We start from the raw sequence: 16,004 nt of genomic DNA on the forward strand, positions 1-16,004 counted from the left end.
GTCCTGCACCATCCTTAACATTCTGTAGTTGTCTATTTTTGTTCCATAGTGTTGTCTTCACTAACGTGACACAGTTGTTAACTTTTCTCAGTCCTGTGTTTGCTAGGCTAAACAGACCTGTCTTTGATGAGCTCCTCCTGTCAGATTCCTTCCTTCACCTTAGTACCCCAGTAATTCTTTGCACCTCTTCCAGGCTGAACTCCTGTTGAATAACTACAGCTAGAATTGTGCACATTATTACAATATACATTCATCTCCTATAGGTAAGAGGTGAGTAACCCGAGGGAAGGTGAGGGATGGTGGTCTAAAGCAGACAGAGCCCAGATTTCTGGTAAATTACAAACTACAACAATCTTTAATGTTGGCTGTAAACTGCAACTGAAAGAAGCTCTACTAAGAAATGAAAGAGATAATATCATGTGTATAATAAAGATACCATGTGTCCCATCAGTGTGGGCATCACTAAAGGTTATTTTTATCAGCCTTTTGGTAAAGGCTGCTTTGATTGCCCTGGGTCTAGTAGAGCTGCTCTTTCTCTCTTGCAGCAAGTTCCACCGGCACCAGTTTTTCTCTGCGCTGGTTCATCCAGCACCACGGGGTCTTCACGTATTTCCTGGAGAAGGAGAAAAACACGCCAGGGTTTGCCATCAAATACAGCTGACATGCTCTCCCTGCATTACCCTGTAAAGCCTGGGTGTGGCGATGAACTGGGGGATGCTTCTGCCTGGCTGGTACAAGCATGTCACACACCAAAGGGGCCTGACTCTCACCCCAAGGCATCAGCCTTGCAAAAATTCTGCCCACTGAACTGTTTCCTCTATCATTTCTTTATCCTTTTAATCATTATGCTGGTAAGTCAGTTGTGAGTCCAAAAAAGCAAATGGCTGCTGTAAAGCAGCTCTTTGAACAGGTCAGGAGAGTGCCACATTTTAAAAAACAAAGCTGCTTACTTTTTCTATTATTTTTTATTGCCAAAACCAACTGAAAAGAATGGGGGAAGCAATAAATTGATAGCAAAAATTGCCAGTCAATTTACGGACAATGACACCTACATTTGGAGACTGTAAGGAAATAGCATGTGTATCAGCAAACCATTTAATTCTGTTCTTCAAATTGATGTGCTCTTTTTGTTGAACGCATATAATTCCAAGGGCCAATTTACTTCTAAGGGATGAGAAAAGACTGATAGGGTCAGAATAGGTCATATTAAAGGAGTGGGAACATGGCATTCATGTCACCAGCACTCTCTTCTTCTCATTGCTATTCTCTTTTTACATGGTGATGTGGGGACACATAACTCATACTGGAAGAAGCTTTTATAGGCACGAGCTCATAGAGTCTACAGAGCCACAGGACTCAGTAAATGCACAAAAAACTGCCATCTAAAAGAGCTATCAAAACTCATATGGAGCCTTGAAGTATTTGAGGTAGTGTCTCTCTCCTGCCCTTTTTCTGCCTGCAGGCTGAGACACACAGCCCTAAATGTCAGATCACAGTTGCCCTTCTCTGTGCAAATACCAGCAAGCAAAAGTGCTGGGGAGCCAGGCCTGGCTGCAGGTGTTCCTCACAGGGGTGCTAGACAGAAACCACTATCCTTTTAGGGCCAGTCCTTCAGCAGCACCTAAATGTTTGCTTGGCTGCTAAGATCAACATACGCAAGTTCAAGCCTTGAGAAAACATGTTTTCTCCAGAAAAAAAAAACAAAACAAAAACAAAAACATGCAGTTTCCTTTTTGTATTAGCATGTGGCATTGGAAGGCTTTGTCCTTCTGGCACCTGGCTGATGCGATCACAGTGTTAGTACTTACTGTTCAGCTAGTTCCATGGATATTTGCTCCAAAGAGCATCCTTTCGTTTCTGGTATAAAGACAGCCACAAAAGCCAGGGATGCTAGGCTCATGATTGTGTAAATGAAGCACACCCAGGACAAGCCAATGAGCTCTGCGAAGAAAGAAAATGTGTCTTTTGTTTTAAATTTTCAAATATTACAATTTATTTCTGTTGTTGTATTTTGTAGGATACAACTCCTAATGCACAGGAGAACTTAGAAGCTAGGCTCTTATCCTTAGCTCACTTATTTGTGCCTGGCTGTAATTTGGACAGTAAGAGTGGTTTTGCTTTTTCTACTACTTCTTATGAAAGACAATTGATGGCTCCTGTTAATTCATATTAACAGGAACCTATTAATTTATTTTGCTTGCAGTCATTCTGGAACATGTAATTGCTTGTAGTTACACTTTCATAAATCCAGATTAGAGACAGTTAAGCCAATAGAGTTACTGCAGCTTTACATTAATTGCAGCTGAGACCAAAATAGCAGCTAGGTGGACATTAACAAGTCAAGCTCCATGACAGGAGGGGACTTTCAGGTGAAACAGTTGATGCTGAGTACCTGAAGTCTGCACTATCTATTTTGGGGGATATTTCCTTAGGATTAGGTCCAATCTGGTCCAAGTACTGAGCAAGTGTTGGCAGCTGGAGTGCATCTACTGTGCATTTTCTGGTTTGGCTTTGTCCAAAAGCTTGTGCAGTTCAGGAGTGCAGTTCTATGCTGCAAACCAAAATGCAGTGAGGGGGGGCTGGGCAACCATGTTATTTGCTTCTGGAGAGGACCCTTGATCTAACTAAAGTGCTAGTATGGACATAATGAGTTTGACCTGGCACATTTTTCCCAGTGTCAAACAAGATGGTACTCAGGGGTTTTTTTACACATTTTAGTCACAGATTGTGCTTATTTTCAAATCCATCTCAAAATGCATCTAACGGGATAAAAACCACCTCAACTTCTTGTGCGTTGATTGCCTGCAAGTAATGTAGAGTAAAAGGAAACCTGGAATTTCTGTTCCCTTATATATTTTGATTTTCAGCATGTATTTTCTTCAAAATAAGACTGAAACCTAAAATTTACAAAGCTTCTTATGAAATAAAATCAGAAAAATATTTCCAATCAATTCATTTCAACATCAACATTTTAACCCTTCCCCTTTTTTATCATCACTTTATAAGTTGCTATATGGTAGTCTATTTTCTTGCATTAAAACATGAAATAATTTTCCCTTACAAAGACACCTTTTTCAAAAGGAAATTCTCTCAAAGCCAGGCCATTAGTGTGAAAAAGAATTATTTCAATGGGATTGTCTTTAAACATATTTGATCAGAAAAGCTGTGGTCTGATCTAGATCAGAACTTCCATTGACTTCAGAAGATGTATGACTAAATCATACATTTTCAACCTACTACTAAGGCAAGAGCTGGGGTTTACAGCCTGTGGAGTAGACATGCAAGGTGCTTTGATGGCTAGCACCATGAGGCTTCAAAGGGTGTGCTAGAAACAGTGATATTACACTAACAAACTAAATGGAATCTGAATCTGTTTCCTGAGGCACCACAACTGCAATTTTAGCAATGATGTTCATATAGAAAACATTGATTTTGCCCACTAGGAGAACATCAACTTGGAAGGAAACAGAGAAATCTTACCAGTTACAGTCAAAAATGTCAAAGAGATGAGGAGATTTATACCCCAATTCATGATAGATGTCAAAGCCATGGCCCGTCCTCTGATGCCACCAGGGAAAATTTCGCTGAGGACCAGCCAGGCCACTGAAATAGAAGGAATAAAACATCAAACAAACTAACTAACAAACAAAAATACGTTGTCTTCAAAGGAATGGCTTTCCTTGCTGTACATTTAGGTAATCCATTCACTATGAGGGTAGTGAGGCACTGGAACAGGTTGCCTAGAGAAATTGTGGCTGGCCCATCCCTGGCAGTGTTCAAGTCCAGGCTGGATGAAACTTTGAGCAGCCTGGTCTAGTGGAAATTGTCCCTGCCCATGGCAGGGGTGTTGGAACTGGATAATCTTTAAGGTCCCTTCCAACTGAAACCATTCTATGTTTCTATGATTCAGGCGAGGCCACCTGAAAGAATAAGGTGATTTTCCAGGGCAAGCAGCGGGTGGCACCGGGGCAGAACCGGCACGCACAGAACCAGGGAAGTGAGCTCTGACTGCACAGCTGTGTGGGAAAAGGAGCTGTCACTAAATAATTCTCAAGTGACATATGCTAATGGAAGTGGGGCAGCAAACCAAAGTAATCTTCAGCCTCAGAACTGCACTGTGTGTTTATGCCACCTTATAAATCAACCGGCCACACTGGAGCAGGTTTGCTATTCCAGCTCTCTGCTCCATATAAATGACATTCCTGTGATATAAATTAAGAGAGAGGGTTCGATTTTTGCCTCCTTCATATCACACCACACCATAGCACAGGTGATCTAAGTGCTGGTGTTGCTAGCCCACAAAACCAAATACAGATATGAAGAGCTGTCTGTGTAACCACCTAGATAGCAAGAGAAAAAAATTACACCACATTTCTGTACTATTCCTGGTTATTAGAAAAGTAAGCAAAACAAAATAAAACAAAACTAGGAAGAAACCTCCGTCATCTTTTTGTACATAAGCAAGATGCATTCGCAAGAGGAAGCTTCTTGGAGAGACTGTGGGTTAGAAGATGACCAGCAAAAGAGCAGAGAGGTATGTGTGGATGAGCTGTGTCTTCAGACCTTTGGACATCATCAATTGCTCCTCTGTTATATTGTTTCTGTAAAATGACAGTTGGGATTTTCTTCAGGACATTTGCACTGGCCAGTCTTAAAGATACATTTTAAAATAGGGTCCTTGTCTGTGTCACACTGCCCTATCCCTCTGGATTCTTGTAGCATTCCTGTGTGGCAGTACTGGTAAAGGTAGAAAAGAAAAATGTGCTGTGTAAAGAGACTAGAAAGTGCCAAATGAGAGGGGGGGAAAGAAGAGCCCTGGGCCTTGAGTCAACAGAACAGGTTGGAGCAATCTCTAGGTTTCTTTGCACCACAGATTTTAATTCAATAACGTTTTCTGGAGCTTGCTCAGACTTTACCTTTTTAAAAAGAGGAAAATATAAAGAACTACCCTCCCGCAGTAGGCGTGACCTGGCAGAGTAGTTATTTTATTCCAGGGTATCACACTGTGTAATGGCCTAATGCTGTTATGCGTAGTCATACCACAGCTGCCATGTCCAACAGCAGCCAGAGAGAGTGGGTTGTGGTTCTCTTTTTTTTTTCTGAATTGGATCACAGCAAAGTTTAATTCTGCTGCTGACAATGTCCTGGGTATGTTTTGTGCAGTGTCTACGCATGGTGGGGAGCAAAGAACAGAACTCACTTCTGTAGCCAGCTGGTTTTCCTGCAGGCCAGCTAGCCCTGCACCTGAGCAAAATCAGGCCTGGCAATGCACAGGGATCGCAGGGTTGTATTTTGCCTCTCCTCAGCATCAGGACTGTTGAAACCAGTATCACTAGTCACCACATGTCATGATGGGGAGTGCTAGCCGAAATGCAAAGCAGCAAGTAAGCAAGATACAGAAGAGCCCTTCTGAGCAGGGTGTGCACAGCCTGTGGAGTGTGTCTCCGTGGGATGGCCTGGCAGCCAGCAGCCAGGCTCGGCTGGAAAAATCACTATACACTGAGACTGGCAAAGGGGATATTCACAGTAATGTTAGGCAGGATTTAAATAAAGTTTGAAATAATTCAATCCCACTTTCTGCACAGCATGAACCACCCTCCAGGAATATTTTTTTTCTGTGGGAACTTTGGTCTGCATTTACTTCTAGAATCTTCTTGCATTCAAGCAACTTGCAGTGGCTGCTCAGAGAGGTAACATGTGAGGAGGACCAAGTCCCATGAACTGGCATGGCAGCCCCACCAGGCTGGGTGAGCCCTGACCTTGATGAGCTTCATCAGCATCATGGGAGCTGGGGGACAGCTCATGCCACAGCTGGAATGTGAGGTGCTGTGGCAGCTCCAGTAACATGCATTTTTTCCAAGGACAGACTGGCTCTTTCAGACTAACTGCTGCAGTGCCTTGTCTGGGGGTTTGAAACATATTTTCTGTTAAGAAATCAAAATGCTTGAGGAACTGCATCAGCTGCAGTAGTGGTTAGCTGCTCTTATTTCAACCAGTTATTTAGTTCAGACAGATCCCACTGAAACATCTGATCTATTCTTCATTCTGCTAATGGTAGCTACTTCCTCTGGCACGGCCCTGACCTCTGCTTAGCTGTCAAGGAGTGGACAGGCTTATTCCCTGCAGGGAAAGAGCAGTTGTAAAATTCTGGCACTTATTACAGTCTGTTTATCCCTTTCCCCAAGCTTGAAGCAGCAATAATGATCAATTCTTTGCTTTTAGCACCTCTCTGGAGTTGTTTCTGCTATTTGTACTTTTGCCAAAAAGCAGGAGCTGCTGTAGGTACAGAGGGGTTGTGGACTTCTCTTGGGGAGCCAGTAACTAGGTTTGGGCTCCCATTCATGATTGCTGCTACCTTGTGCACTGTGTGCATGCAGTGCTGCAGAAATTTAACCTGTATGCTCCCAAAGTCCCTGCAGAGTCAACTATGTGCTCTGCCTTCACCAGTCTAAGCAGTGGTATTTTACAGGGGAAATCATCCGATCTTGAAAAGAGGGCCAAATCCTCCTACTTCCAACAAACATCTCCATCTGATGTGTAATTTAATATGATTGCTGTGATAGCAACCACATTGCACACACTCAGTAGTTTTCATTATCTGTTCCTGTCCCCCTTAGCTAGCATTAGTGGACAGATGTGAAAAGAGCTGGTGCTCTTCCAGTGAGATGTGGATAAGGGATGAGGCTAAGGGCTCAGCATTAGCCTCTGCTAGATTCAGCAGTGGCAGTTCATGCAGTGGCTGCAGGTAATAACTTGCCTTTGCTGACCTGCTGTGCCTTCCATGTTGACAGCAATTAAGAAAAATTGAGCAGCTGAATGGTCTTTTATAATGGTACAATCTGTACACTGCCTACTGCAAATGCAGAAGAAAATATTGCACTGAATCTGAACTGTTTCATTAAGTGCCACAGAAACTCAATGACCCGACGTTACTTGCTCAAGTGCAAGAGCAGAGGATTCATGTATACAACTAACCTCTTGACCGGATGGTGACATTCACTTCTAAACAAAGTCACAGGGGCTGTAATGGCAGAAAACACAATAACAATGGAAGATTTCAGCTGCTTCCATTAGGGCTAAATGAATTGCATAATGGAGCACAGTGCTGGGGCTACATTTTAGATACCATAGATGATGGCTTCTTCCAGGAATTTGCCTGATATGTAATAAGAGAAAAAAAGGCAAATCTTGCTTAAGTGCTGAGCATGGGTTCAAGTATTCAAGATGTTAACTGTCACAAAGATGCTCTGTTATATTGGTTATAACATTTCAAATTCAAGATTCTTGTAGCAGTGGAAGAACCAAGAGCCTACCACATTTTGTTTCAAAAGGAGAATGTTAGAATAAGCCCACTTCCTATAAAGAAATTAAAAGGATCATCATGGTAAATATATCAGGGTGTTATGAAGAATGTTTGAATTAACTCATTAGGGGCTTAAAATACATATACAACCAAATAAAATAGAAGTAAATAGCTCAGCATAGATAAGCAACTGAATGCAGAAAACTGTTAGAAATGTGTCTTCCATAAAGGTGTTCACTGCATCCAGACAAAGAAAACACAGTAGAATTGCTGAAAAGTTACTTGCAGTATCATCCTCAGGTGTTTTGAGAATCTGCTGGCTGCAAGGACGAGAGGCCAGGGATGGAGGATGTGACACTTGCCAGCACCGAAGAAAACATTTCTTAGGAATACAGGAAGCCATCACCCTGGTAGAATTCTGTACCAAGCTGCGGGCTGGTGCTGGGATAAAGCTAAGTGATCTCAGCTGGAAGAAGGAAAGGAGGATATGTACAGTGTCTTGAGGAAGAGTTGTCTAGGTTTTTTGCTGAGGAAAGTGATGTCCCTTTGAAAGAGTTAAGGAACACAGGGATTCAAACGAATGAGCCACTGTGCTTTTCAGTTTCAAAGAGCTTTGGTAAAGTGCCAAGGGCAAAAGAGAATGTATTTGTATTGATCAGTAGCTGTTTATAATAAGAAACACAAGGCCAGTGTTCACAGTGGAAGATTACTGGATGTGCTCAGTATATTTCCAGGTCTTTCAAGTGAGGTTTGAATGCACATGAAGAAGTACTGATAGTACAAATTTATTAAGGCTAATAAAAATAAAGATCATAAAGAATTGCAAAAGGATCTGAAAATTTTGACTAATTAAAAAAAAAAAAAAAGACCCATAAAATCCATTATCAGTACATCTGAAGCAAGGACAAAACCAGCCAGCAGTACCCACACCAGCATGCCAGCATTGCTCAGGGCAGAAATGCTAGAGCCTCCATGGGCAGTCCAGGGACAGCATCAGCTCCTGTGAGGCACAGGTAATGGATGCAGACAGAGGTTTGGCAGTTATTATGAAGGGGACACTGAATGTGGCACTGAGCACATTATGCCTCTGTATTTGTCACATTGAATGCAGATTTGGTCAACTCAGATGAAGTAGATGATGTAAGGGGCTCTGAAAAGATCAATTAAACAGAAAAGTATCCTTCACCTTAGATAACATAGAGCAGGGGGAAGCAGAGTTGAAGTGGAGATGAAGAGAGGTTTTTGTTGCATTTTTAAAGACAGAAACCAGGAGAATCCAAATGAAGTTACCAGGGACAGCAGTTAGGAGAGGCTTTAGGGAGGACATGCTTTTTCAGACAAAGTGTATTTCAACTATGGAACTCACTTTGACAAGGTGTTTCAGATGTGAAAAATATTAGTGGTTTTAAACCTATTAAATGCTGGGTGTTAAAGCACCATTTCTCCATATGTGTGGAAAAAGATCCATCAGGAATTATTGCTCACAACAGTAAAAATAAATCCCCAACATTTTTCTTGAAGTTCCCTAAATTACACATAGGCAAAAGGACATGTTGTACATGCTGCATGAGCCTTTTCTGATGTATTTTCCTGCAGCATCTGCTGCTGGCTATTGTTGGAGGCAGGGTAAGAGATTGATTGAGTGTCCCTTTTGTTAGAGCCAACATGGCAAACCTAATGAGCTTTGTAATTGGGGCATAAGAATAGAGATGTCTCAACCCCTCATGAAGTTTTTCTTACTTCCTTATTTTACAGCTGCATATTAAATAAAATATGATTTTAAGAAAATAATCGACTTACATCAGAGAAACAGAAATATCTGGTAATACCTGAGCAATACTGTGAACTCGAGGGTACTCTGCAGTCAAGTGAGGTGCATGAATGAAGAATGTCTTTGTTTTGACCTTATTCTTGTCAGGAGGCAGAAGCAAACTGGAAGCTGATCAGCAGCTCTTGTTAATGAAATTTTAGATTTCCTTAGTATTCATTTGCGGCTTAGCATTTTTTCCTTTCGTATACTTTTATTGCGTGAGACCAAGTTCTTTATGGTGAGATTTATAAAGCAGCCATTGCAATACTTCAGAGAATTCAAGTTTCTGAGGTATAAACTCTGGAAAAAAGATTAAGTGGACTTACAGCTTAGGAGGGAAGTAGGCAGAAATATGTGAGACTTTGAAAGAGAGAATTGGGTTGTTAGGAACATAAGGTCCAAGAGAAGATAAGGAAGGGATTATCCTACCAGTAATGAAGGCAGACCTTCTAGGAATGTGTAACAAATGATCAGCACTGGATGCAAGCAAGCCACTGCTTAGCTTCCATTAGAAGAAGGAAATCAAAAGATATGTCTAATGATTGCCTTTGCCAAGACCAGGGGTTTTCCCAAGCTTATGAAACCCTACAGCTTTTTTATTTGTCTGGGTTTTGCCTATGCTGGGTATTAAAACAAATAGCCAGATGGCCCACTACTCACAGCTTCAGCCCTGGTTCTCCTTGATTTTGAAGGGGGATGGCACAAGCCTTCATGGTGTGCATGGTGATGAGGTGTGTACCCATGACAACGTACAGAATGGGGGCACAGCTGGGATTTGGGGCAGTGGGTACCTGCTGCTGTAATGTACCAGCACTGTATTGGCACTGCTCCCAGTGTCCACACAATGCAACCCCTGCAGAGACTTTTGTCCCTGGTGAAGGAAACCTGGGGGGCTGGCAAAAGCAAGGGATGCTTAGACTGGAAAGAAGAGAGGGTGAGAGGGAGTCTGTACTTTTCCAAGGCAGGTAAAAGATAAGACACATAAAAAGTGAATTGAAACTCTGGCCTTACTTTTGTGCAAGAGGCTAAAGCAGAGTGTCATGATCAGCCTTAAAAATCAGCAACTGCTTAGTTTGTCTGTCTGGCTCTGCCCCATAGTGAGACTGAAGTGGTACATACAGAGCAAATGAGTGGCTGTACTGCTTTGGGGTGCATATAAGCTGCCAGCAAAGTGCCAACCAACCTGCAAAGGGTCAAGACAAGCTCTGTGTGTGCACATTTAAAGGAGTGGAATTGTTCTATTGCTGAGATAAGGAAGTCTGCAGAAGCCTCAGCTAATCTCACACCTCTGGTTGCATCCTGATCTCTGTGGGAGAAGGCAATAGGTACGACATTCTGTGGCTTCCAAGGTGCTTCTCTCTGAGCAGCTTTGTGACTATTGGTTGCAAGATGATATCACTGGTGATCCAAAAGGAGCTGGAGTGGCAAATCTGAAACTATTTTCGTTTTCTGGCACACAACATTTCTCTTTCTAATAGCTAATCTTTTAGGCTGACTCCTTAAAGGAACATACTTTAGGACAAGTGGGATTTAATCCTCGACTCTCTGAGGCTGCATCAGAGTACATAAAAACATGTACTTTGTACAGTGTTTGTACTGTTTGCATCACTATCTAATAGACAGCTGAACACTCACATTTGCTTTTTTAAGGAACCTTGTGGTGGATCAAGGAAATCACCCTTCACTCTCACTTCCTCCAGTTTACATTAGAGCATCAGGAGGGCTTTGGAGAAAGAGACTATGAGAACAATGCATTAATTACCTCCTTCCCTTGTTTTCTGGGCCCCTTGGCAAGGAGGGCAGTGAGATGTACTTCACCTCTGATTTCCCCAGCCATCCTTCCTCCCATAAACTTCTCACTGCTGTGAGCCTGCATTTTAATATTTTGGTTTTTTTTTTTTACTATTGGAATTTTCATCTCCGTGAACTTGAAAAAAACCCTGTAATGCCTGGTATGGGTTTTCCTCATTCATGCAAGCTATTCAATATATGGTTTAATCTGTTTTCAGTGATTTTCAGTTACCATCCATTTTCAGCTTGAAAGAATGGTCACAAACAAAAAGAACTTTCTTAGAGACAGTGATTCCTATCTAAAGGATTACTGGGCAGGAAGTGATACATGTAGAAGGATCAAGGAATGGCATAATTGTCTTAGTTAATGTGTTTCATGGCCTATCTGGCCCAATAACACTACTCAAGTAGCAAATATATCAGTAGGATACATTATAGCTTTACTGTATGGAGGGGTGAAATAGTCTCTTTTGTCAGGTCCCCTAACAGAAGTTGATTTGAATTGATGTATGAGATGACAATTCTGTTTCTAACTGAATTTCACAGCCATTCTCTCTCTTTCTCTCATCCTTTGTTATGTAGACACTCAAACTGTCCCATGAGGACAGAACAACTTGCAGGGCAAGCAGAAAGAGAAAAAGAGAGAGAGGAAAAAAAAAATAAAGCTTTCGAGGAAAAATGTGCTTATTATAATAAATCACATACTGCCATCCAAAAAAAAGGCATTTTAATTAAAACCTGAAATGTGTTTTCCTGTTTGTAGGTGTTTATTTGTTCAGAATATTGAATCCAGGATAATCCTTTGAGGCATTTGCAGAGGAATGACTGCAGAAGCCGGTCTGGGAAGTTGTGCCTGAATTGCTTCAGATTATCGCATATTTCACCTATAAAATGTATGGAGAGGAGAAATCACCCAGACGGGTGTGGTAAATGAACCTGGTTTTTCAGTATCCATGGCTAATGTTGGTCCTTGTAAAGGGACACAACAGAAAAGAGCTGTTGGGACACAGGAATTGGGGGCAATTTAAACCTTTGATCATGCAAAATAGAGATTTCATAGAATAATAGAACAGTTTGGGTTGGAACAGACCTTAAAAATCATCCAATTCCAATCTCTCTCTAGACCAGGTTGCTCAAAGCCCCATCCAGCCTGGCCTTGAGCACTTCCAGGGATGGGGATTTGTGTGTATGTTTTACACACTCCAAATGGAAAAGATTAATTATTGCAACAGTGATTTATTTAGTGAGAGGCCTGTACTGACCCATATTTTAGGTCCCTCACTTGTCACTGGTGGTCCTACTTTCCTTTGGTTGCTGCTGGAGGAAGGCAGCCAGAAGGAAAGTGAGAAGGCTCTAGGTTTGCCCACTGCAAAGTGTATTTTGTGCTCCTTTCATAAGAGTTTCTGTACTAAGGCAACAGAAGCTGGGTCCCACCTGTGTTTCCTTTCCCTCTGAGAAAAGCTTTCTGGCTTTCCTCTCAGGGCTTAGTGTGACACAGAAACTCAGGTGCCATGGGGAGAAACCATCTCCTAATTTCATGTGCTGACATAACACTGGGCCATGCTCTCTACACTTTGGCTGCCAGTTTACATAATCCCCAGCAGTGCCAGTAATTTACCTGACTGCACATTTTAACCTCTCTGGCATAATTATTTTTTCATAATTTACAATACATATTTTATTTTTATGATCTTTACGAGTAAAATAAAATACTGTTTGTGCTTTTGAAGTCCTACTCACAGTTCAAGTTTTTGCACAAAGCTGATCTAAGATCAACTTGCCTCTAAAAAATTCCCAGTCCTCTCTCCCAAAGGAAACTATGTTTTATGAAGCTTGACATATGTGCTATAAACTTTTTTACCGATTTCAGTGTCACAAGGATCTTCATTCCCAGAACATGGTCAAGGAAACAAACGTAAAATCTTTCATTTACTTCGATACGACTATCAAAGACTGCTATTATTTACTGAATGCTTAAATGCAACACAACTTACAAAGGAAGAAGGGCAAATTTGGCTAATGATAGGCAGCCTTGATTATCATATGGAAGTTAGTACAGGATGGTATGCTAGATTTACTTGACAGTGCATCCATTTACAAAAGATGATGTCCCTGTGGAAGAAAACAGGGTTGTTAGGCCCAATTACTAGTTAGAGTCACAGCAATATTAGTTCTCTAGAGTGGGTCTGGAGGGAAAATGCTTAATTTTGGTCAGCAGGTGCAAACTAACCCAGGTCAAACTTAAAAACTATGTCTAATTTCAAACACAGGAGCCATTGCTCTCAAGCAGTGTCTTTGTGTCAATAAGTTATAAACATACAGTTATTAGTAGAGATATATTTATACAATCCAGAGCACTAAGATCAAAATATTGACTCAAATCACTGTGTAAGTGGAGCATAGTATGCCAAAGCACAGGTAGTCACCTACCTTTTTTAGGTAGTACTCGGAGGGACAAATTTTATGCCCAGCAACAGCAAATTGAACCACCATCATAGTGGAGGAACAGGAATATCGGCTTGGGCATGGTATTGCCACTTCCTCTTTTCACAGTACCAAAGGCTCCATCTTTCAGAAGGCAAAACCCTTGGCCTGATATAAGACTTGCCCTCATTCACATACTGAAAATTAAAGTTACAAACAGGAAAACAGATGTCACTGAAAATGATGTCCCAGATTTCAGATGTGCATCTCTGTATGTAGTTTAAGTTCAGTCTCAGGGTTGAGCAATGCTATTCTGCTCTTTGCATATTGAAGTCCTAAAATAATTAGAGAGAAGCTCCCACTGACATGGTAATATCGCATTACTGCAAAAGCCTTTTTTTCCTTATTATGATCTTTTTCACACTTAAATAAGCCTTACAAACTTGTATGTTCTATAAAGGTGGATAAGATTAAACTATTTGGCTGGTATTTTAGAGAATATTTTCTACAATTCAAAATCCGGTAATTCAGCATCCAACTATCCAAAAATGTCCTAAGTTACCTTGTACTTCACTGTTACTAATCAGCCTGTGAAAAGGCAAACTGATTCCTGGATTAGCTGATGTGTTAACAGGGGGCTTCAGATAAACCTTGTCTGGGGCAAGGAAATAGGGAGCAGTGGGCAGTTCAGAGTCCTTGCTTTAGTTTTCATTTTGGCATGCCTTGTCTTCTACTACAGGTTGGAAGTACAGGCACAGTGGGAAATAAATGCCACATAAGGGCATCATTTGAATAGCACAGGAATAATGAACTAGATAAATAGGAATGCTCTATTCAAACCACATAGAAGCATGCATAAAAAGATGATTCAGTACAAAAGAACAGTGCTATGAATCTTGTAATAAAATAAAGAATTCACAATAATTTTTTAATTAACTAAAATAGGACTTTCTGTACTGACCTTTAGTGAAATATGAACATTTTAAATGTTTATTATTTTGGTTCAGATCCAACAAAAGATCTAAGCACTTGCTTATTTTTGAGCACTTGATTTAATCCCCACCACTATCTCTTTCTCCCAGTGTAAACCACAAAATGACATAAAATTGATACTGCTCATTTTTGTGAAATTTAAGGCCAGGCTGCAGCTGCTCTACAAAATGTAGAAGCTCAAAAATAAAACATTATAAAGAAGTGTACTGCAAGGCAATGTTGAGCATGAACGCCTGTTAACAGCAAATTCATGCACACTATAAATTGATACAATGGCCATGTTCTGTAAAAGCCTGCAATGCTGCTCTAACATCAAAGATACTGATATGAATTCTAGACACCCCTATCTTTTACATGTGTTTTCCAAGCTAGTACAAGGCCATACAGCTTATGATGTTTCAAAACACAGGAACAAACAACTACATGGGGGTGTCAGAATTTCCACACTGACAGTTCTCCTTCCCACAGGATTTTCCAGTTTCTGGCAGAACATTTGATGGCCAAGAGCAAGAGCATTTTGGGGCAGAGAAAAAGAAGTCCTATGCAACCTGGATCATATCTCTCTGGCAAGATATATGACCACTGTGATAGAGTCCCTGGGCTGTTCACTGTCACATGTGAAACCAGCTCTTCTGCCTTTAGTGACTGAGGTTAAAGAAACATAAAAGGTTCTGCATTTAACTGTGCTAATGATTCATGCTTTAACTCAGGTAGACAGTTAATCTAAGAATCACAGCAGCAAAATCAAGGGAACTAAATCTATTTCTACTGAAATTCCCTGGGCTTTAGGGCAATGTTCCAACTCTGGGCTTTGGCTTGCTTAACCCAACAAATTACACAAAGAAACACTGCCACAGACCCCATAAAATGGCATAAGAAGGACAGTGATGGATTGAAAGAAGGACTTATTCCCTTCCTCACCTCCATGGATTTCACTTTTCTTATGAACCCTTGAGCTTTTTTCTATCTTCCCTGATCCTTCTTGCCCAATCCTCCTTCCATCTTCCCCACTGTCCCCAGCATGGGTTTAAAGCTACGTTTAATGATTCAACAGCTCAAATCAGACGTAAAGAAAACAAGGGTGGGGGGTGGAAACAGAATAGAAAAGAAAAGATCGGAGTAGAACAGAATGGAGCACAGCAGAACAGAACAGAGCAGAACAGAATAGAGCAGGGCAGAACAGAACAGAATAGAACAAGACTAGGAGTAGGAATAGTTCAGTTGGAAGGGATGTACAATGATCACCTAGCCCAGTTGTGTGACTACTTCAGGGTTGATAAAAAGTTAATGCATGTTACATGTGGAATGGTATCACACAGTCTAGTTTAAGTTTCTGGTCTCCCTAAACTTCTTCAACAGCTAGTGAGGAAAGGAGGGCTGTGCCAAAGCAGAGGTCAGATAACAAGGGTCTGAAAGCCCCCTCTTAGGTGGGGAGAATATTTCCCTTTGTCAATTATCTGAGGAATGTGGCTCCTACATCAGCTAAATTTCCAAATATGTTGAAACATCTGTTCCATTTTAGGAATAAATTAGCTCAGTATTAAAGCATCCATTCAAGCTGATATACTCAATATGGCAAATCTGCCCACGTTTAAATTAGAAATGGATATTCTCATCCCAAACTAGTCTTTCATCAGTGAAAACTTGCTCCTAAGATTTTTCCCCTCTAGGGGATTGCCTTCA

The 16,004-nt window shown here is 41.1% G+C and overlaps 1 protein-coding gene across 1 annotated transcript in view; it reads right to left on the minus strand.

Moving 5' to 3' along the window:
• The window catches only part of SLC2A12 (solute carrier family 2 member 12), a 29,752-nt gene continuing 13,748 nt past the window's right edge, over positions 1-16,004 (minus strand). Inside the window, exons 3-5 of the mRNA XM_031054049.2 lie at positions 3,481-3,603; positions 1,809-1,941; positions 1-613 (exon numbers count right to left, since the gene is read on the minus strand). Coding sequence (XP_030909909.1) covers positions 517-613; positions 1,809-1,941; positions 3,481-3,603 — 353 coding nt within the window. The 3' untranslated portion in view covers positions 1-516. The remainder of the gene's footprint in view (positions 614-1,808; positions 1,942-3,480; positions 3,604-16,004) is intronic.

Source organism: Melopsittacus undulatus, chromosome 3, assembly GCF_012275295.1.
Source record: "Melopsittacus undulatus isolate bMelUnd1 chromosome 3, bMelUnd1.mat.Z, whole genome shotgun sequence".
NCBI classification, from domain to species: Eukaryota; Metazoa; Chordata; class Aves; order Psittaciformes; family Psittaculidae; genus Melopsittacus; species Melopsittacus undulatus.